Consider the following 23,479-nt stretch of genomic DNA (forward strand, 5'->3'; position numbering starts at 1 on the left):
CCCTTCGAGCGCCCCCCCCCCCCCCCCCAATCACCACCCACACACCAAGTTTTATGTCGAAAACCAGCAAATAACATAAAATTAGCATTAATATGCACTTTTTGTTTACATAAAAGGTTGGTGGTTCAATCCCCGGTTCCACCTGACCAAGTGTCGAGGTGTCCTTGAGCAAGACACCTAACCCCAGCTGCTCCCGACGAGCTGGATCGCCTTGCATGGCTGACACCGCCGTCGGTGTATGAATGAGTGAGTGAATGGGTGAATGTGAGGCAATATTGTAAAGCGCTTTGGTGGCCATTGGGTCAAAGTCAAAGTCAAAGTTTATTTATATAGCACTTTTTAAAAACAACAGGTGTTTAACAAAGTGCTGTACACATATATGCTATATCAATAATGCAATCAACCAACATGAAAAATAAAAGGAGTAAAAAATAATAAAAACAGCAAGCATAAAACAATACTCTCACATAGTATCAAATGCCAAACTATAGTAGTGAGTTTTGAGGTTTGATTTAAAAATAGCAAGGGTTTGGGCCTGTCTGATATGCAGGGGCAAACTATTCCAGAGCTTTGGTCCAGCTACTGCAAATGCTCTTTCCCCTCTACTTTTTTTTTTCACCCGAGGGACAACCAACAACAAATGGTCAGCAGACCTAAGCGCTCTTGACGGAGCGTATTGCCTAATCAGTTCTGACATATACTTAGGAGCAAGGCCATGAAGCGATTTAAAAACAAACATCAAAATTTTGAAGTTAATTCTAAAATAGATTGGTAGCCAGTGAAGAGAGGAAAGAACAGGTGTAATATGTTCGCGCTTTCGTGTCCCTGTCAACAAGCGAGCTGCAGCATTCTGAACCCTCTGTAGTCTAGAGAGAGAGGCCTGACTAATGCCTATATAGAGGCCATTGCAATAATCTAAACGCGATGAAATAAAAATGTGGAGAAGTCTTTCAAAGTCTCTAGAAGACAAAAATGATTTTACCTTGGTGAGTTGTCTCAATTGAAAAAAGCTCGATTTAACTACCAAGTTAATCTGTTTATCCAATTTAAATTCACAATCCATAGTGAAACCTAGATTTTTGACATATGGTTTCACTAGTGGATTCAGCTCACCAAGATCAAAATTTAGCGAGTCATAAGTGCCACCGGGAGTAAAAAGTATAACCTCTGTTTTGCTTTCATTAAAACATAAGAAGTTCTGTGCCATCCAAGCTTTAATTTCCTCGAGACATTGGAGTAAAGGCGCTAAAGTGCAGGTGTCTTTTCTTTTCAGAGGCAGGTAAATTTGGGTATCATCTGCATAGACATGAAACGAAACTCCAAATTTCCTAAAGATATGACCTAGGGGCAGTAAATACAAGGCAAACAACATTGGCCCCAAAATGGAGCCCTGAGGGACACCAGACGTGAGAGACGCCGTAGAAGAGACAAATTCTCCAAGGCGAATTGCAAAAGTTCTTTCAGACAAATACGACTTAAACCATGCCAACGCAGTACCCTCAACACCAACACATTCTTCTAAACGTGAGATTAAAATCCTATGGTCTAAGGTGTCAAATGCAGCTGAAAGATCCAATAATAATAAAATCGCACAATTCCCTGAGTCAGTGGTAAGTAACAAATCATTTGAAACTCTCAACAATGCAGTTTCTGTACTGTGTAGCGACTTAAAACCAGACTGAAACACTTCGTGGATACCATTTAAACATAAAAATACATTCAACTGTTCAAATACAACTTTTTCGAGTAATTTAGACAGGAACGAAAGCTTAGAGATGGGCCTAAAATGATCAAAAACTGATGGATCCAGATTACTTTTCTTAATAACCGGTTCCACCACTGCGTGTTTAAAAGATTTAGGTACAACTCCCGTAGCCAGGCTACTGTTAATAATAGCAAGAACCGAAAAGCTAACGGCATCAAATACATCCTTTAGGAGACGTGGAGGAACAATGTCAGTGTGACATGTAGACAATTTCATTTTGACAAAAGTCTCCCTCAATGAGACAAGGGACACTGGCTCAAACTGATTTAAGACAGCAGAGCGCTCAAAACTAATAGGTTGGAAAATCAGCGAAGATGATATATTCAATCTAATAGCATCAATCTTGTCAATAAAGAAATGTAAAAATTGTTCACACAGTTCGGTAGAATGTTCTAAACTAGCAGCTTGGGGAGTATTTAAAACCGCATTAATGGTACTAAACAGTACAGCTGGCTTAAGGGAGTTACTACTAATTATATTCGATAAGTATTTTGATTTCTCCTGTCTCACACACTTTTGATATTTAGACAAGTTATAGCGTAGGATATCAAGTGAGATCTGCAACTTATCCTTCTTCCAGCGGCGTTCAGCCCTTCTGCATTCCAGCCTTATAGCTCTAGTTGTAGCGTTTAGCCACGGTTGGACTTTACATTTATCTCGAATCGTCCTGAAAGGGGCAACAGTGTCCAAAATGCTATTGCAAGTTGAAAAGAACGATGAAGTTAATTCTTCAGTAGTTTGCCCACATGATGGCATCCGATAGTCTAACTCAATTAAATTAAAAGCCTCAGAAAATAAATGAGAAGTTGAGGAATTTATCATCCGGCAACAACGTTTTGGAGCAGTCACTTTAGAGTCACGAGAAGTAGATATCTCAAATAGTACAGGCAAATGATCAGAGAAAGTGGCATCACAGACGTCGAGGTTATTAATAGGCAAGCCATAAGTCAAAACCAAATCTAATGTATGTCCTCGTATATGAGTGGGACTAACAACAAACTGAGTCAGATTAAAAGACTCCACAAGATTTAAGAAAGCTTTGACCAGAGGCTTTTCAGGACAACATACATGGATGTTAAAATCCCCCACTATTAAAACCCGGTCATATTTAATCATGATACTGGCTAAATAATCAGAAAAATCGTCGATAAACTCTTTGTTATATGAAGGTGGGCGATAAACCACAGTGCACAATACCGGATGGCACAGATCAAATTCAAAAACATTAAGTTCAAAGCTGGAGTAGGAGAAAGGCAGACGCCTACAGTTTAAATGTTCTTTAAAAATGGTTGCTACTCCACCTCCACGTCCGACAAGACGTGGAGAGTTAAAATATGTGCAATTCAACGGTAAAACTTCAGAAAATACACTCGACTCACCAACCCCGACCCAGGTCTCAGTCACACACAATATGTCCAGGTCCTTGGAAGTAAAAAAGTCATTCAGAATAAAGGACTTGTTGGCTAGTGATCTAGCATTCACCAAAGCTATCCTCACAGGAGTGGACTCCTTCAGCGACGGAGATTCGAAGACCAAGGACCGATGGAGAGTAGCGTCCACACCTCTTTTAAACCTGGAAGTCCAATGTGTTGTGAGCAGGGATTTTTGGCCGATAGACCGATGAAACGATACATCCACACCATTTTTAAACCTGGATGGCCAATATGTTGTGATCATAGGCTTTTTATCCAGATCCACGTCGGTCACAGGTACCAACCACCTGTACATAAGATCAATGGTACGCCGAGGCGCGTAGTGATGACATTCCACGTCACAATCCCCAAACATTGCGCGAGGATCAGCATTCGGGAATAAAGCCAGAAAAGTCCTTATTTTCACCAACCGACCACCTCGTTTCCCTCGGCGTCTGAATCGCTTCTTTCTCACGGGAAACCATGGGGTTCGATGGAGATAAGCAGGTAATTTACACAGAAACGGTGGAGAAGAAGAATTTTTTGTTCCTCCCCGGCACGCAAAGTAAATCGGCATATTTTCCAAACTCGACTTGATGGTAAGAAGTGTTTGGCGATCGTACACTAATAGAGAGTTTGTAGTATTTAAAATAGTCGATAAAATCAAGATAAACAACCACATAACCGGGAGCAGCAGACGGCCAGCCATACATACAGGCGCCATCATGGCTCCCGCATAAATATAGCTGCAAGCAGCGATGGAGGGCCCAAGCCGGTGGCAGCGCTATATAAATGCCCAAGGCTGTGAAAGCGCTATATAAATGCAGTCCCTTTACCATAAACATTAAAATAATAACATTAAAAATTATGGCCAGATTTTAAAGGAGCGTCATGTTATCTGTAACGTTACACGTTCAAATAAAGTTTTGACAAAAAAGGTTTTATAAAAAGATAAACCTCACATATTTCATAATAATTTTTATAAGAATAATGAGTCAAAACGTGAGCGACGTGTTGGAGACCCCCTTGGCCTTGACAGCACCTTCTCACCAAGCAGGGGTGCCAATTTGCCAATAATTGAAATTATGTACAATATAAAACCGCTTCATGGCGCAGAGGACTTAGCTGCGGAAATAATCAGATTGCCCCCTCTAGTGGATGACTAAAGATTTGCTATCTTACATTCACATTTCACTTAAGCCTCTGAATTCACAGTTTCTCATGCCCCCCTTAACAGGTGTTGGCGGGCGGGCCCCACAGGTTGAAAACCCCTGTGTTAGAGTGTGGACGAATGACCAAACCGCATTAAAAAAAATATCCGTGTTCGTGTGGATGGCTGCGCCTTTCTAGTTCAGTCCTTAGGCTTGTGCAGGGTAGACTCCTCCTCAGCATTAAACGCTAGAATGAGGTGCTCTAAGTGTGCATGTCTACGTCACACATGTTCCTGCCCCCACGGTCACGAGACGAAAATACTATTAAAACTTAATTTTGGAAAAATACTTTTACAAATCTTTATAGTTACTGTCTTTCTATTAATTAAATATAGTGAATCACAACCATCTAAAGTCTCCCAGTGTCTTACATTATTGGCAGTTTAGTGTTAAGTGATTAATTTACAGGAAAACAAAAGATAACATCTATGATTGTGTAACGGAGGCCAGCTAGTAGTCGCTGTGCGAGTAAACCTCACTCCCGGGAGACCCGGGTCTCGCACGGAGCGGGGTGAGAAGGACCCGGGTGGAGGGGTTACAGTGGTGCCGTGACCCGGGTGGGAGTAAGGTTTAGGGGGGTGAATGTAACGGAGGCCAGCTAGTAGTCGCTGTGCGAGTAAACCTCACTCCTCTGATCTCAATAGGCGCTCTAGCGACAGACGCTACAGGCTGCAGTCTTTAGCCTCCTTGTTAGAGTGCCTGACTCATGCCGGAGACCTGGGTTCGAGACCCACATGGAGCGGGGTGAAGGACCTGGGTGGAGGGGTTACAATTGCATGGCCGAAAACATTATATTTGTCTTACATTTCATAATGAACATTGTGCATAATGTGTTTAAAACAAATAGTTATAGTAACTGATTGCTGTTGGAACTCTTGCTGTAGTTTCACGTGCATTAGTGTGACCCTTTTCTGTTACCAAGGTTTGTCACCTTTCTAGTTCCAAAAATTATCCTATTTACTCCCAAAAAAGTTTCTTTAAAATTGTATTACTTTGATTTTACATTACCCAAGAGAGTGTTCGAAGCGGGTGTGAGTGGCTCCCGGATACACCAGATATGTTCCTCCCAGTTGTTTGATGTGACGGAGTCTCTGAAACTGAGGAGTGTCGATGATCTTCACCAGCAGGGGGTGCAGCTCAAACTGACCATGAATGGGGTCGTTGAAAATCTGCAGGATAGAAAAGAGTAAATGCTATATACTGTTCTCAGTTTAGAAATGCACCAGGAAATGTGAGGTCTCGGTCAATATTAGCATTTTTTGATTACTGCATCAATTAGGACAGCAGAAACTATGGAAACATATTCTATTAAATAATTCATTTATTTAGAACAAGGACGAATAGAGCCATTTACGAAGCATCTCTAAACTGTGTTCTCAATGATCTTTTAACCTTATTTGACAGTCAATTAGTAAAACTATAGACGTGTTTATGCAATAATTAAAAAAAAACATCACAGCTGCTAAAATGTTGTTTCTGACTCTGTACACTGCCATTTTTTATATATACTGCCATTGTTGCATCCACAAGTTGTGCAATATGCAGACAGACTATAACTGCACATGTAAAAATACTGTTTGTTGAGTTTTGAAGTTTGGTAATAAGCAAAGCTGGTTATGTTTTTGTTGTTTAACCTGCCTCTGCTCAGATCTTGAGAGATCTGTTATTGTTTAATGTTATGTTGGGATTTTTTTCTTAAAAATTTTAGTGACATTTTTATTTTTACCTTGCCTGAGGAAGGTTGATTGTTTTGTGATGACTCTCCAACAGTCCCTTCTTCATTTCCTATAAAAATAAATAAATAAATAAATAAATAAAAACAGTTCATTTTAGATCCTGGTGTAAGAAATGATGTTTCAATTTAACTTATACAGGGACATTCATGGCCTAATGTTTAGAGAGTCAGACTGGTAAAACGAAGGTTGAGGGATCAATTCTCAATACCAGCAGGAAATGACTGAGGTGCCCTTGAGCAAAACACAAATTACTACTTCAACTCCCTAAATGTGGCTAAAATGGCAGCCCACTGCTCCGCGCGTGTGTGTGTGTGTTCACTACTCTACTCCTAATGTGTGTGCACTAACTTGGATGGGTTAAATGCAGAGGACAAATTCTGAGTATGGGTTACCATACTTGGCCTTCACACGTCACTTTCACTTTTCACTTTCACTTATCTCTTATCATAAACACTAATTTCATGTTTTTTTTTTGTGACTTGAGCACAACATATATTACCATAGCAAGTGTTATGTAAAAGAGCAGCATACATATTTAAAAGAAATATGGCTAAAATATACCATGCATAGTTGTAATAAATTTAATAGTAACAAATCTATTTCCATAACAAATTATTGTGAATTGTACAAGTTTACAAAACGTACGGTAGTACAGTAGTAGTGCACAACACAACAAAATTTAAAAAGCAAACATAAGTTCACAACACAACAAAATTAATACACAACACAATGGAAAATGTACAACACAACGGAAATAAGCCACAACACAATTAAATAAAGCCACAACACTACAGATGCTCCCGACCACAAGAGGGTATGAAGGTAAAAGAGTAGCAAAACTTGAGAGCACGTAGATGTGAACTCGAGAACTTGTACAATAAATATTCGTTCTTGTATGTGAACATTTACACTCACAGCTCCTTTTTATTTTATCAAATATCAAATAAATATCAAATAAAAATCTGAATTTGAATGTTGAGATTTGCACTCACAGACAATAGTCACAAACCTGTATTCTGAATTTGAAGCTGCAGACAATAGTCACAATGTGTACAATGCCATTCACAGAAATACAACGACAGTCACACAAATTTCACACCTTGACTCTTTTTGCGATACATGAGGTGCAAAACTGACTTGTGCACTTTCAACTCAGTGGCGGCGAGAGAGAAAGGGGGCGGGGTGTTCAAAGGAGCCGTTTTATTGGTTGGCGCCTAGCCAATGAAATTCTATTGTATGTGATGATGTCACGAAAACCACCTCCTCGTCAGAGCCCGTCTGTTTCCCTGTGTCAGCTGTGTTGTGTGTTTACCTGTGTCCGCTGTGTTCTGTGTTTACCTGTGTCCGCTGTGTTGTGTGTTTACCTGTGTCCGCTGTGTCCGCTGTGTCCGCTGTGTTCTGTGTTTACCTGTGTCCGCTGTGTTGTGTGTTTACCAGTGTCCGCTGTGTCCGCTGTGTTGTGTGTTTACCTGTGTCCGCTGTGCCGTGTGTTTACCTGTGTCCGCTGTGTTCTGTGTTTACCTGTGTCAGCTGTGTTGTGTGTTTACCTGTGTCCGCTGTGTTGTGTGTTTACCTGTGTCAGCTGTGTTCTGTGTTTACCTGTATCCGCTGTGTTCTGTGTTTACCTGTGTCAGCTGTGTTGTGTGTTTACCTGTGTCAGCTGTGTTGTGTGTTTACCTGTGTCCGCTGTGTTGTGTGTTTACCTGTGTCCGCTGTGTTGTGTGTTTACCTGTGTCCGCTGTGTTGTGTGTTTACCTGTGTCCGCTGTGTTGTGTGTTTACCTGTGTCCGCTGTGTTGTGTGTTTACCTGTGTCCGCTGTGTTCTGTGTGTTTACCTGTGTCCGCTGTGTTGTGTGTTTACCTGTGTCGGCTGTGTTCTGTGTTTACCTGTGTCGGCTGTGTTGTGTGTTTACCTGTGTCCGCTGTGTTGTGTGTTTACCTGTGTCCGCTGTGTTGTGTGTTTCCCTGTGTCCGCTGTGTTGTGTGTTTACCTGTGTCCGCTGTGTTGTGTGTTTACCTGTGTCCGCTGTGTTCTGTGTTTACCTGTGTCAGCTGTGTTGTGTGTTTACCTGTGTCCGCTGTGTTGTGTGTTTACCTGTGTCCGCTGTGTTGTGTGTTTACCTGTGTCCGCTGTGTTCTGTGTTTACCTGTGTCAGCTGTGTTCTGTGTGTTTACCTGTGTCCGCTGTGTTGTGTGTTTACCTGTGTCCGCTGTGTTCTGTGTTTACCTGTGTCAGCTGTGTTGTGTGTTTACCTGTGTCCGCTGTGTTGTGTGTTTACCTGTGTCCGCTGTTTTGTGTGTTTACCTGTGTCCGCTGTGTTCTGTGTGTTTACCTGTGTCCGCTGTGTTGTGTGTTTATCTGTGTCAGCTGTGTTCTGTGTTTACCTGTGTCCGCTGTGTTGTGTGTTTACCTGTGTCCACTGTGTTGTGTGTTTACCTGTGTCATCTGTGTTGTGTGTTTACGTGTGTCAGCTGTGTTGTGTGTTTACCTGTGTCCGCTGTGTTGTGTGTTTCCCTGTGTCAGCTGTGTTGTGTGTTTACCTGTGTCCGCTGTGTTGTGTGTTTACCTGTGTCCGCTGTGTTCTGTGTGTTTACCTGTGTCCACTGTGTTGTGTGTTTACGTGTGTCAGCTGTGTTGTGTGTTTACCTGTGTCAGCTGTGTCGTGTGTTTACCTGTGTCAGCTGTGTCGTGTGTTTACCTGTGTCAGCTGTGTCGTGTGTTTACCTGTGTCAGCTGTGTTGTGTGTTTACCTGTGTCATCTGTGTTGTGTGTTTACCTGTGTCAGCTGTGTTGTGTGTTTACCTGTGTCAGCTGTGTTGTGTGTTTACCTGTGTCAGCTGTGTTGTGTGTTTCCCTGTGTCAGCTGTGTTGTGTGTTTACCTGTGTCAGCTGTGTTGTGTGTTTACCTGTGTCAGCTGTGTTGTGTGTTTACCTGTGTCCACTGTGTTGTGTGTTTCCCTGTGTCAGCTGTGTTGTGTGTTTACCTGTGTCAGCTGTGTTGTGTGTTTACCTGTGTCCTCTGTGTTGTGTTTACCTAAGTCAGCTGTGTTGTGTGTTTACCTGTGTCAGCTGTGTTGTGTGTTTACCTGTGTCCGCTGTGTTGTGTGTTTCCCTGTGTCAGCTGTGTTGTGTGTTTCCCTGTGTCCGCTGTGTTGTGTGTTTACCTGTGTCCACTGTGTTGTGTGTTTCCCTGTGTCCGCTGTGTTGTGTGTTTACCTGTGTCTGCTGTGTCAGGGTTTATACAGAGATTCTTAAATTGAATTTACTACCTTTTTACTACCTATTTTACTACCATCACAATATTTTTACTACCAACACGGCTTCAAACTTCAACTGTCGCAGTGGGTGTTAAGTAAAGTGACAAGTAAAGACATGAAATATATTTCCAAAATGAATTAATAACATATTTAATCACAATTTAATGAGGCAATTATAACTTAACTTAATTTAAGATTTTAAAGTAAAATTTAAGGCTTTTTAAGACCTGAAGAAATCAAAATTAATACCGTACATTAGGGGTGTGCAATATTAACAAAAATATATCTTGATATTTTCAAAGTTTTGTTGATAATAATTAGATGATATTTTACTGATTTTGTACTGGTACCACAGCTGGTTTAGGCCTGTTGTTGACAGCAGACTCACGAAGATATTCTATGCAGTGGTCAGTTTACAGTAGTGACTGAAATTAACATTTTTATTAAGGGGCAATATTTGCCACCTTAAAATGACTTCCAGGGGCATTTTCACCTAAATATGGAAATTATTTCTAAACGTATTTAGAGGTATGCATCACCTTTTATGTCAAATTCTAACATTTAAATTAAATAATATTTAGAATAACACCGCACCACTGTCAAATCAAATAATTAAATTAAAATCCATCCTTGCAGTGCAGAGGTGACAGAAGCGGCATCCGAACTGGCATTACTATATTTACACTTAATTTACAATTGCATAAATAAAGCTATTCAATATTTAAATATGAAATGATTTATAATTTTAACATTTTAATTAAAGGGTACTTTAAATATGAAACTAAACCCGCCAGTAGGTGGCGGTAAGTCACTGTCTTAATAAGCGAGTTGTTGGGAGACATTTATTCAACCGATTTGTTCAAACGGATGATTCATTCAAAAAAAACAAGTGATTGTTCATTGAATCAAATGATTCGTTCAAAACGCGGATTTCAGTTTTTTTTTTAAATAATCGCTGTCTGTTGGACCACAGTTTCATTCTCGTCGGCGAAATAAACGGGGAAACAAACAATATTGACAATATTGTGTCTAAAAAGTAACACACAATGTTAACTTTATTGTTAATTTAACTGTTGTATAAAATAAATAGCACAGCAATTGTGCACAGGAAAACAGCACTCTTGCTCGTGATATTCTAATATAACAACATAATATGATATAAATATAATAAGACTAAAACTCATTTGGGGACATACCTATAACTGCACTGACAGTGACACAGCACGCAGTGAAAGCAAGCATGAAGACAAACGCGATGTCGGCTCGCACTCGCAGTGCCTCGTCGTACGTAGTTAAAACAATGATTACAATATCATAGTTCATAGACAATCCTAAGCACAAAGAATGAACTATTGAACTGGCATTTACTCGATCTCTTATCCTCTCCTCTCGCGTTCAGGAGACAGAGGTAGGCTAATACGCTGCCGTAAATGACGCGAATTGTCAAGTGAAAAAGCAAATCCACAAAGATAGAATAATAAAAAAAAATACGTACGCTAATTAGATAGTTTTCATTTGGAAAGCATTTAGATACGTCTAAGTCAAAGTGTCATCTAAAAATTAAGACATTTCATAAGTACAAATAAGACTTTAAGACGTTTTATGGCCTTAAATGTTAAAATTCAAATGTAAGACCTTTTAAGACTTTTTATGGATCCGCGGGGACCCTGTAGTAACGGCGCTGTTTTGAATGCCGTTTGAAGTCTTTAAACCGAGCGTCCTCCAGCCAGAGGTCCGAAAACTTGCACTTGCCCATATTTACTTGGTAAACTCGCGCGGAGCAGAGGTTTTAGGTTTACCACCAAGCTAAGGTACCAGCTTGAACCGCCCAACGTACACATCGCGTGACGTCATTCCGTTCCCTCGCGTCCGACCTTTCTTTTCTGTCTTTGGGTCCGACTCAAAATAAAAATAAATTCATGGAAGTTTTAGTAAGGAAATAGGCCTGCACACGTAAGTTACCCTAATTGAAAACCATATAGACCCAGTTAAAATTTACTACCTCGTCAGATGACGTTTACTACTTTTTACTACTTTTTACTGGCCTTAATTTGGCATAATTTAATTGACTACCTTTTACTACCTTTTAAAACCCCGCGGAAACCCTGTGTGTTGTGTGTTTACCTGTGTCAGCTGTGTTGTGTATTTACCTGTGTCAGCTGTGTTGTGTGTTTACCTGTGTCAGCTGTGTTGTGTGTTTACCTGTGTCCTCTGTGTTGTGTGTTTACCTGTGTCAGCTGTGTTGTGTGTTTACCTGTGTCCGCTGTGTTGTGTGTTTACCTGTGTCAGCTGTGTTGTGTGTTTACCTGTGTCAGCTGTGTTGTGTGTTTACCTGTGTCCACTGTGTTGTGTGTTTTCCTGTGTCCGCTGTGTTGTGTGTTTCCCTGTGTCAGCTGGGTTGTGTGTTTCCCTGTGTCAGCTGTGTTGTGTGTTTACCTGTGTCCTCTGTGTCGTGTGTTTCCCTGTGTCAGTTGTGTTGTGTGTTTACCTGTGTCAGCTGTGTTGTGTTTTTACCTGTGTCAGCTGTGTTGTGTGTTTACCTGTGTCAGCTGTGTTGTGTGTTTACCTGTGTCCGCTGTGTTGTGTGTTTACCTGTGTCCACTGTGTTATGTGTTTCCCTGTGTCAACTGTCTTGTGTGTTTACCTGTGTCCGCTGTGTTGTGTGTTTCCCTGTGTCAACTGTCTTGTGTGTTTACCTGTGTCAGCTGTGTTGTGTTTTTACCTGTGTCAGCTGTGTTGTGTGTTTCCCTGTGTCCGCTGTGTTGTGTGTTTACCTGTGTCAGCTGTGTTGTGTGTTTACCTGTGTCAGCTGTGTTGTGTGTTTACCTGTGTCAGCTGTGTTGTGTGTTTCCCTGTGTCAGCTGTGTTGTGTGTTTACCTGTGTCAGCTGTGTTGTGTGTTTACCTGTGTCCGCTGTGTTGTGTGTTTCCCTGTGTCAGCTGTGTTGTGTGTTTACCTGTGTCCGCTGTGTTGTGTGTTTCCCTGTGTCCGCTGTGTTGTGTGTTTACCTGTGTCAGCTGTGTTGTGTGTTTACCTGTGTCCGCTGTGTTGTGTGTTTCCCTATGTCAGCTGTGTTGTGTGTTTACCTATGTCAGCTGTGTTGTGTTTATACCTGTGTCCGCTGTGTTGTGTGTTTACCTGTGTCAGCTGTGTTGTGTGTTTACCTGTGTCCGCTGTGTTGTGTGTTTCCCTATGTCAGCTGTGTTGTGTGTTTACCTATGTCAGCTGTGTTGTGTTTTTACCTGTGTCAGATGTGTTGTGTGTTTCCCTGTGTCAGCTGTGTTGTGTGTTTACATGTGTCAGCTGTGTTGTGTGTTTACCTGTGTCCGCTGTGTTGTGTGTTTACCTGTGTCCGCTGTGTTGTGTGTTTACCTGTGTCCACTGTGTTATGTGTTTACCTGTGTCAGCTGTGTTGTGTGTTTACCTATGTCAGCTGTGTTGTGTTTTTACCTGTGTCCGCTGTGTTGTGTGTTTACCTGTGTCAGCTGTGTTGTGTGTTTACCTGTGTCCGCTGTGTTGTGTGTTTCCCTATGTCAGCTGTGTTGTGTGTTTACCTATGTCAGCTGTGTTGTGTTTTTACCTGTGTCAGATGTGTTGTGTGTTTCCCTGTGTCAGCTGTGTTGTGTGTTTACATGTGTCAGCTCTGTTGTGTGTTTACCTGTGTCCGCTGTGTTGTGTGTTTACCTGTGTCCGCTGTGTTGTGTGTTTACCTGTGTCCACTGTGTTATGTGTTTACCTGTGTCAGCTGTGTTGTGTGTTTACCTGTGTCCGCTGTGTTGTGTGTTTACCTGTGTCCGCTGTGTTGTGTGTTTACCTGTGTCCGCTGTGTTGTGTGTTTACCTGTGTCAGCTGTGTTGTGTGTTTACCTGTGTCAGCTGTGTTGTGTGTTTACCTGTGTCAGCTGTGTTGTGTGTTTACCTGTGTCCGCTGTGTTGTGTGTTTACCTGTGTCCGCTGTGTCGTGTGTTTACCTGTGTCCACTGTGTTGTGTGTTTACCTGTGTCCACTGTGTTATGTGTTTACCTGTGTCCGCTGTGTTGTGTGTTTACCTGTGTCGGCTGTGTTATGTGTTTACCTGTGTCAGCTGTGTTGTGTGTTTACCTGTGTCAGCTGTATTGTGTGTTTCCCTGTGTCCGCTGTGTTGTGTGTTTACCTGTGTCCGCTGTGTTGTGTGTTTACCTGTGTCAGCTGTGTTGTGTTTTTACCTGTGTCAGCTGTGTTGTGTGTTTTCCTGTGTCCGCTGTGTTGTGTGTTTACCTGTGTCAGCTGTGTTGTGTGTTTCCCTGTGTCAGCTGTGTTGTGTGTTTACCTGTGTCAGCTGTGTTGTGTGTTTACCTGTGTCCACTGTGTTATGTGTTTACCTGTGTCAGCTGTGTTGTGTTTTTACCTGTGTCAGCTGTGTTGTGTGTTTACCTGTGTCAGCTGTGTTGTGTGTTTACCTGTGTCCGCTGTGTTGTGTGTTTACCTGTGTCCGCTGTGTCGTGTGTTTACCTGTGTCCACTGTGTTGTGTGTTTACCTGTGTCCACTGTGTTATGTGTTTACCTGTGTCCGCTGTGTTGTGTGTTTACCTGTGTCTACTGTGTTATGTGTTTACCTGTGTCAGCTGTGTTGTGTGTTTACCTGTGTCAGCTGTGTTGTGTGTTTCCCTGTGTCCGCTGTGTTGTGTGTTTACCTGTGTCAGCTGTGTTGTGTTTTTACCTGTGTCAGCTGTGTTGTGTGTTTCCCTGTGTCCGCTGTGTTGTGTGTTTACCTGTGTCAGCTGTGTTGTGTGTTTCCCTGTGTCAGCTGTGTTGTGTGTTTACCTGTGTCAGCTGTGTTGTGTGTTTCCCTTTGTCAGCTGTGTTGTGTGTTTACCTGTATCAGCTGTGTTGTGTGTTTCCCTGTGTCAGCTGTGTTGTGTGTTTACCTGTGTCAGCTGTGTTTTGTTTTTACCTGTGTCAGCTGTGTTGTGTGTTTATCTGTGTCCGCTGTGTTGTGTGTTTACCTGTGTCAGCTATGTTGTGTGTTTCCCTGTGTCAGCTGTGTTGTGTGTTTCCCTGTGTCAGCTGTGTTGTGTGTTTACCTGTGTCCGCTGTGTTGTGTTTACCTGTGTCCGCTGTGTTGTGTGTTTACCTGTGTCCGCTGTGTTGTGTGTTTACCTGTGTCCGCTGTGTTGTGTGTTTCCCTGTGTCAGCTGTGTTGTGTGTTTACCTGTGTCAGCTGTGTTGTGTTTTTACCTGTGTCAGCTGTGTTGTGTTTTTACCTGTGTCAGCTGTGTTGTGTGTTTACGTATTGTAATCGCCTGCGATAATTAATGCGATATGGCTCAGCTTGTCAGTTAACAACGGCTCTGTGTAGTACAGGGGTCCTCAACTCTGGACCACGAGATCCACTTTCCTGCAGAGTTTAGCTCCAACCCTAATCAAACACACCTGAACAAGCTAATCAAGCTCTTAATGATTAATACAATGTTAAAGGTACACAACAAAATCCCCAATGTTAAATCAACATTGCTCAAGTACATATTGTCCCATTCTACAGAGTGTTAAAAGTGTTAAAGTTAATGAGATAATTAAGTGATAATTAAGAGATGATTGAGCATTGGTGATGAACACCTGAATCAATGAAGGAAAGAGGAACACAAGAACTACAACTGACTTCAGCCACAGCCTTAGATGTCTACAAACTCCACAAACAGCATTACCAGCTTCACTTATTACTAACCAGATTGATTTGATTTCTGCCATGCTTCTGCGGAAGTTATTTTTGAGAATTAACAGAGGTTTAAATGTTGATATTTTATTGGTAAAAATATAATGCCACCATTATAGAGATCAGTGTTTACTTTAGTTGGGCTGGTGACCCGTCACTCTTTGTGATAGATTTCATTCAGCAACAACATATATAATGTTTTAAAAGCAGTAAAATCAGAATATGATAGCATGTCATTGGAACCTGGACTTATATAATGTAAAATCACTAATCAGTGTTTTGTCATTATTACATTTTTTAGGGGTTTGCCTTGTCTACCCTGTGAAACTACATCCATTATTTATCGTGTGAAATTTTAAAACTGTTAAGTGCATACAAGATATTATTCTGCAGTTTTTACCAAACTCACATACAGCAAAAAACAGCATACAAAGCTCAACAATGGTGGCAATAAACAAAAAGTTTCATGCTGCAATGCATGCTGGGTATCACAATTTGACAAAAATCCCAGCATGCACTGCAGTATGGATAATTATTGTCACCACTGTTGAGGATTGTATGGTAAGTGTTGATGTCTAAGTGTATATTTTCGGAAGCATTTTTAGCACTGTCAATTGTTTAATATAACTTTTTTTTTACACATTTACTATGTCTGATATATTATATATTTACCTGAATCATTAACCCAAATAAAAGTATAAATTTGTGACAATTGACCTTTAACAAATATCTCCTTATGAGTTTCTTTTAAAAGTCTCGCATGCATAAAAGCATATTTGTATTTTGAACTTTTTGTTCAGCAAAGCTCAAGTGTTTATCATGAAACACTATTACAAATGCTTAAAGAAGCTTACTTTGGAAAGTCAATGGGTCACGAGACCAACTAAAGCAAACATTGACCACCATAATGGTAGCATAATTGTTTGATCACTTAAACATCATCAACTCTCAACAATCAATTCTGTAGACTTGTGACAAAAATAAAGTCAATCTGGTTAGTAATAAGTGAAGCTGATAATGTTGTTTGTGGAGTTGTTAATTCCTCCTCTGCTGAGATCTTCACAGATTTAATGTCTTCTTTTCTCTTCAGTGGATTTCATCTAAGACTGTGACTAAAAGTCAGTTGTAGTTCTTGTGTTTCTCTTTCCTTCAGTGATTCTGCTTGTTAACATCAGGTGTTCATCACTAATGCTCAAACATCACTTAATTAATCATATAATTATCTCATTAACTTTAACACTCTATAGTTTGGGACAATATGTACTCTGAGCAATGTTGATTTAACACTGGGGATTTTGTTGTGTTCCTGTAATGTTGTTTGAGTCCTATCTCACAGGTAGGTCCTTCAGGGTCGCATGGAGTGGCAAGGTATCCAAAGAACATCAACTGACTACAGGGGTTCCTCAGGGTTCAGTTCTTGAACCGCTCCTCTTCTCCATTTACACCACATCACTGGGACCCATCATACAGGCACATGGCTTCTCTTACCATTGCTATGCTGATGACACCCAGCTCTACCTCTCATTTCAACCTGATGATCCCACAGTAGCTACACGTATCTCAAGCTGTCTGGCGGACATCTCGGCGTGGATGAAGGAACATCACCTGCAGCTCAGCCTGGCAAAGACTGAGCTTCTCGTCCTCCCTGCCAATCCGTCCCTACAGCACGACTTCACTATCCAGCTAGATTCAACTTTAATCACCCCATCAAGGTCGGTCAGAAACCTTGGAGTAACATTTGATGAGCATCTGACCTTCACAGACCACATCACAAAGACAGCTCGATCATGCAGGTTTGCACTGCACAACATCAGGAAGATCAGGCCCTTCCTAACTGAGCATGCAACACAACTTCTCGCCCAGGCCTTGGTTATCTCTAGGCTTGATTACTGCAATGCTCTTCTGGCTGGTCTTCCATCATGTGCAATTAAACCTCTACAAATGATCCAGAATGCTGCAGCCCGTCTTGTCTTCAACGAGCCCAAAAGGGCCCACGTCACTCCTCTGTTCATCTCTCTGCACTGGCTACCACTCGCTGCACGCATCAAGTTCAAGGCATTGACGCTTGCTTACAGATCGACCACAGGCTCAGCTCCCTCCTATTTTCACTTGCTCCTACGAGTCTACATCCCTACCAGAAGCCTGCGATCGGTCAATGAGTGACGACTCGTGGTACCATCACAGAGAGCCACAAAATCACTCTCCAGAACATTCTCATTCACGGTTCCTTGCTGGTGGAATGATCTCCCTACCCTCGTCCGGAATGCAGAATCCCTGACCACATTCAAAAGACAACTGAAAACTCATCTCTTCCGTGAGCACTTGACATGAAATAAAAAAAATAAAAACCCTCTCCTTTACCCTCCCTTGTTTTGGCTTATGCTACTCTGAGCAATTCCAGAACTTTGTATTTTGAGCACTTCTTGCGTTATTTTTGCTTCTTCACGATGACTCGCTTGTTGTAGTCCTCAGTTGTAAGTCGCTTTGGATAAAGGCGTCTGCTAAATGACTAAATGTAAATGTATTAAACATGAAGAGCTTGATTAGCTTGTTCAGGTGTGTTTGATTAGGGTTGGATCTAAACTCTGCAGGAAAGTGGATCTCTCGGTCCAGAGTTGAGGACTCCTGGTGTAGTAAATGCTGCTACATCTGAAAGCAGGTGATGGCGATTTACTACTAATCAAGGAACCGGCTTTACTGATGAGATGCGCCTAACAATGTCATGCGATATATCGCCCAGCCCTACCCCTTATTAGACATTATCTGTCCTCGTGGATGTTCTGAAACCCTAACATGGCTTAATGCATAAAGGTGCGTTCACACCGGACGCGAATAGCGCGTCAGGCGCAAGTGTTTTCAATGTTAAGTCAATGCAAAGATGCCTTACACACGTAAAAAATTCCTGCAGCGCGAATGAGGCGTAGAGTGAGACGCGTTAGTAGCGAATACGTATGGCAAGCCAAAGAGGTCATAAACGCCTGGCCAGGCGTCTGATTGCACATTGACACGTCAAAAGTGTGCGTTCGACAACCAAACACGCGTCAAAAGCGTGCTTTTTTGCCATAAATGCGTGCGATCTTAACGTGTGCTTTGTGCTCATGGAAAACGCATGTTTTTTTGCATCAAAACGCACGTCAGGAACGCGCATTTGGCTGTCGAAACACGCTTTTGACGTGCGCTTTGGGGGCACCGAAAACGCACGCTTTTGACACGCGTTTATCGTAACAAAAATGGGTGTCGAAAACGTGTTTTGAGTAGGACAAAACGCACGTTATGAACGTGTAAACAGGTAAAACAGACAGGCAGTGCAAACGTGTGTGAAACATCCATACAGGCGAAAAAGAACATGCTCGTCCACTAAGGAAAAGACGTCCACTGAGGAGCCAGAATGAAAGTTTTATGACGTCTTTTTTTGACGTGTTCTGCACGTCCGATATAGACGTTCACCGAACCTTCGTACAAGGTTAAAAACTAGTTCAAATGTGGTCATTGTGGACATATTTTCAACATCATTTATGGTCTCATTTAGACATAATCACTTTATGTCAGTCTTAGTGAGAATTAACAGAGGTTTAGATGTTGATATTTGTTTCATTTGAAGTGTCACAATTGTGGTGATCAGTGTTTGCTTTAGTTGGACTCTTGTTCCCTTTCCTTTTCCTTCAAACACAATTGTTGTGGCAGAGACAGTAAATAATAAGTTATATCAGTTGATATCATCTTCTTGATGATGAAATCATCACAAAACAATGATCTAATGTTGTTAGATGCTTTGGCATTCATAACCACCAACCTTGTGCAGCTACAATATTGGTACCAAAAGCATTACAATTATCTCTTATTTGGAGTGTATAAAAAGTATGTGCACATGGAATTTTGAGTAAATGAATAATGTAGTCACACACAGACATCAATATGTTGCATATTATTCACAATAAAGGTGACAATAAAAAAAAAGCTTCATGCTGCAATGCAAGATGGGTACCTTATTTCTCAAGCTTTTTTGTTTTGATTGTCACCGTTGTTGTGATTCATATCCATAATCTCTATGTCTGTGTGTGACTTCATTATAAATTTGCTCATAACATCATGTGCACATGCTTTTTTTTCTACCTTCAAGCAAGTGATAATTTGAATGCTTTTAGCAACAATATTGTAGTTCCACAAGGTCAGTGGTTATGAATGGTAAATATAAACACAAAAATTTAAACACAATATTTGATGGTCATTTTGTGATGGTTATGTCATATACAACATTGAGCTGATAAAACCTCATACTTTGTTTTGGCTCTCGGCAATTGTTTTACAAACACACAGTTACATCAGCCAAAAAAAGACGTCATAAAAACTTTCATTCTGGCTCCTTGGAGGCGTAATGATATGACGTTTTACATTCCAAAACACATTCCAAAAGCTCATCTTCAGTGTATTCCGGTTTAAATACGGTTTGAGGTCTGAACCAAAGTATATGTCCTGAATCGTCTCTCACAAATGTCTCCATGCTACAAGGCACGCTCCCTGTGCAAGCAGGTTGTCACGTTGGTTATGTTGACAGAAAGTAGCCTATTTTTTTAGGCGCTGCGTCATATCATTACGCCTGCTGTACTCATGGTACGGCAGTAAAGTTTCTTGATTATTACGCAGGAATGAGAGGATAGTTCCTAACCATATCAGCCTAGATTAGAAAATCGCAACTTTACACTTTCCGTCGGTCTTACTGCATGATGTAACTACAGGAGAGTCAAGTTTTAAATAGGAAAAATATTTAAACTCTTTGGTCATTTTTTTGAGAGAAATGCTAATGGTCTTGTCCACTTCAATGATCTATGCTAAGCTATGCTAAAAGTGGTACCGCCAGAACCGGAGATCGGCTGAATGGATTCAAAAACGGTAAAACTCAACTGTTTAACGCTGGAGGGGGGTTGTAAAATGAGCCTATTTCCAAAAAAAGTGGAGTATCCCTTTAACTCTTAAATTATGTTCTGTCCTTTTTGGCTTCTGTGACATGTGTCAAACACATTTTTGTGTGTGTGTGTTTTGCAAAATTAATCCAGGAAATTATTGTAAAGTAAAAAAAAAATATTTTTTGTTCAGATTATGAACAAAAATTACATTTTTAAACAAATTATGAAATAAACTACTCATTTTTAGTTTTTGTTTGGCAAAGGCCTCTGCCAGTCATTGAAAAAACAGTCTTTAACCTTTAACGGCCTTTAATGGTAAATGATGGGCACCAGTTTTGTTATTTTTTATACGGTATGGTGCACCTCCATCACCCCAAAGAACCACATATTTTTTGTGTGTGTATAGAGAATACTAAGTAATAAAAGTCAATAAAATAAGAATAATGTTGTAGCATTGTGATTGAAGTCATACGGAAAGCAATGATGGTTCTAACGAGGCGACAGTGCGGCATCTGGTGGATACATGATGCTCTTGACAGTTTTGGCTAGTAAGGACAAAACTATCTGGATTGATACACTGTAAAAATTAAAACATAGATTTTATTTATATTTAATTAATACAAATGAGGTAACATTTTACAAGCAATATTATTAATTAAATTTAACAAATTAGAATTGAGTAATAATTAATCAAATTAATTAATTAAATGTTAACCATTTAAAATAAGTAAAAATGACAAAATATATGTTATTGCCAACATTGAAGACACCTGATGTTAACAAGCAGAATCACTGAAGGAGAAAACCATAATTAACGTCACCATTATGGAGATGAGTGTGTGTTTTAGTTGGGCTCTTCACCCTTAAATTATTAACTTTAAGATTTGTTTGGCTGCAGTACGTGAGTTATAACAGCAGATGAACAAATAGAAAAGGTGACATGATGGTGTTGTTTGTTTTTTAACATCATCATTATTTTTCCAATCATTTACCCTGAATCACTGAACTCATATAGCGTCCAATTCATGAGTTAAGTCACCTTTATTAACTATAGCAGTACTGGCCTTGTACACCATAATATTATTAAGTTTTACAATGTAATCTAAATAAATTATAAAAAGTGTCTCTTATACTATAAAGAAACACACAGGCATCAATAATCAGCCTGTGAATCTCAACAGTGGTGACATTTATAAAGCATGTTGCAGTGCATTCTGGGTTGCACCAATCAAAACTCACTCATGGCTCCCATGATGCATTGCTGCATGAATAAATAATGAGCTTATGATCAGAGGTGATCTGTTTGTCACCATTGCTGAGATTCATACGCTAAAAATTGATGTCTGTGTGTGCCTAAAAAAAACTGTCCCTAAAAAAAAAATGTATGTATATTTTTTTTTTTATTGATTGTTTGAATTTCATTGAAAAGGCTAAAAATATTATGCAGCTAAAATTAATAAAATAAACTTAACTCATAAATTGGACTCTATATGAGGTCACCGATTCAGGTTAAATGATTGTGAAATAATGATGATGTTAAAACACAAACAACACCATCAAATCACCTTTTCTATTTGCTCATCTGGCTGTTATAACTGATGTACAGCAGCCAAACAAATCTTAAAGTTAATAATTTAAGGGTGAAGAGCCCAACTAAAACACACACTCATCTCCATAATGGTGACGTTAATTATGGTTTTCTCCTTCAGTGATTCTGCTTGTTAACATCAGGTGTCTTCAATGTTGGCAATAACATATATTTTGTCATTTTTACTAATTTTAAATGGTTAACATTTAATTAATTAATTCGATTAATTATTACTCAATTCTAATTTGTTAAATTTAATTAATAATATTGCTTGTAAAATGTTACCTCATTTTTATTAATTAAATATAAATAAAATCTATGTTTTATTTTTTACAGTGTATGATTGATGGCTTATCACATTATGCCTGGTTAAGATGGAGCATGAGTCACTTTGGATAAAAACATCTGCTAAATATGAAAATCTATAAAATAATGGAAAATAAAAAAACCCATGCATATAAATGCAGATTCACCTGAATCAATGAACTTGTTGTTATTGCACCACTCATGAAAGAACTCCTCTGCTTTCTGCTGGATGTCCTGATAATCAGTGTGTTTGTAGTACACCCTTACAAGCCATTCATGAAACTTCTTTGGCTTGAGACTGGACACCTGCAGGGATGAGACCAAACACATCATGTTAAACAATTTCTCCAACAAGAAACATCTTTCAATTACCCTGGGATTAATTTGGCTGTATGTGCATCACAAACAAGAGCAAGAGCAAAAATCCTTCAATTTCATCACATGTTTTCTGCATAACTATCAGCTCAATTAACAGATATCATAGAGATGAATTGCTCTGCAAGCACGGGTGAGGTCAGTCGCTTATGACCTATGTCACTGGGGGGAGAATCTACTTCCTGTTTCTCAACACTATCATGTCACATGATGAGCTCACAGTATGAGTGCACACCCAGATAACAGATATTTATTATAATAAAGTACTCATACAACTGACTTCAGCTCCACAAGTAGCTGGAGCTCATGGTGAGATCACTGTGAGATCAAATTGTTTACCAGGTAGTCATGACAATTATTAGATCAGATTCATGACATAATCACGATGGTTCAATACATTTTGAAATAAATGAGCTTTAGTACCTGGTACTTCTCCATCTTGAAGGCTTTGCTAGGCTCATTCTTGCTGTAGAAATGAACATTACAAATGGGCTCTTTATCCTCACCAAATCCCATGTCAAGAACCTGAATGAGAGGAGATTTCAGACATGATCAAAAGTTAAACTGTGAAAATGAACATGTAGAAAATTAGATGATTGTCTTATTTTACTGTTGAAACATACATAGATGTCAAAGTCCTTATCTTTCAGAGTCTTGCAGGCCTTGATCTTTTCATTCCAGTCTTTCTGCAGTTCTTCCTAAATGTTTGGAAGAATAAATCAGTCAAATATTACACTAATGAAAACAAATAGGCTATAGATCAAATACATTTAAGGTTCTTTTTATACATATACAATTGTATGTCATGCAGTGTGGCAATTTGTGTATGAAGCCTACATATATATATATATATATAAACAGTTTGTTTCACAGTGATCTCACCACACACAATGTGAACCACTCCAGCTAGAAATGTATGTTACTGGACATGGACTCCAACATCGCTCAGACGTCATATTTTGGTTGAAAATGAAAAATTGGTTGACATGTAAACATTTGATGTCAGACTCAACCTTCATTAAACATCTCCACAACCAGCTTCACTTATTACTAACCAGACTTCATTTATGTGTGTGTTGAAAAGTCCTTATTGAGAGAAACAGAGGTTAAGATGTTGGTGATTTATTGACTTAAGAATTTGGTTTGATCATAAATATATGATCATCATCTAGTCTATCACATGTGTTTCGTATATAATTTAATATATTTGATTTATTGATGTTTTAGCAGTCC

General features: G+C 39.9%; 1 protein-coding gene across 1 annotated transcript in view; it reads right to left on the bottom strand.

Annotated features, from left to right (window-relative positions):
- LOC307000571 (uncharacterized protein) overlaps positions 1-23,479 on the bottom strand; it is a 56,407-nt gene that overhangs the window by 25,408 nt on the left and 7,520 nt on the right. Inside the window, exons 7-11 of the mRNA XM_079616214.1 lie at positions 22,870-22,944; positions 22,670-22,771; positions 22,039-22,177; positions 6,115-6,173; positions 5,397-5,557 (exon numbers count right to left, since the gene is read on the bottom strand). Coding sequence (XP_079472340.1) covers positions 5,397-5,557; positions 6,115-6,173; positions 22,039-22,177; positions 22,670-22,771; positions 22,870-22,944 — 536 coding nt within the window. The remainder of the gene's footprint in view (positions 1-5,396; positions 5,558-6,114; positions 6,174-22,038; positions 22,178-22,669; positions 22,772-22,869; positions 22,945-23,479) is intronic.

This window comes from Phoxinus phoxinus, assembly GCF_949152265.1.
Source record: "Phoxinus phoxinus genome assembly, chromosome: 6".
Lineage (NCBI taxonomy): Eukaryota > Metazoa > Chordata > Actinopteri > Cypriniformes > Leuciscidae > Phoxinus > Phoxinus phoxinus.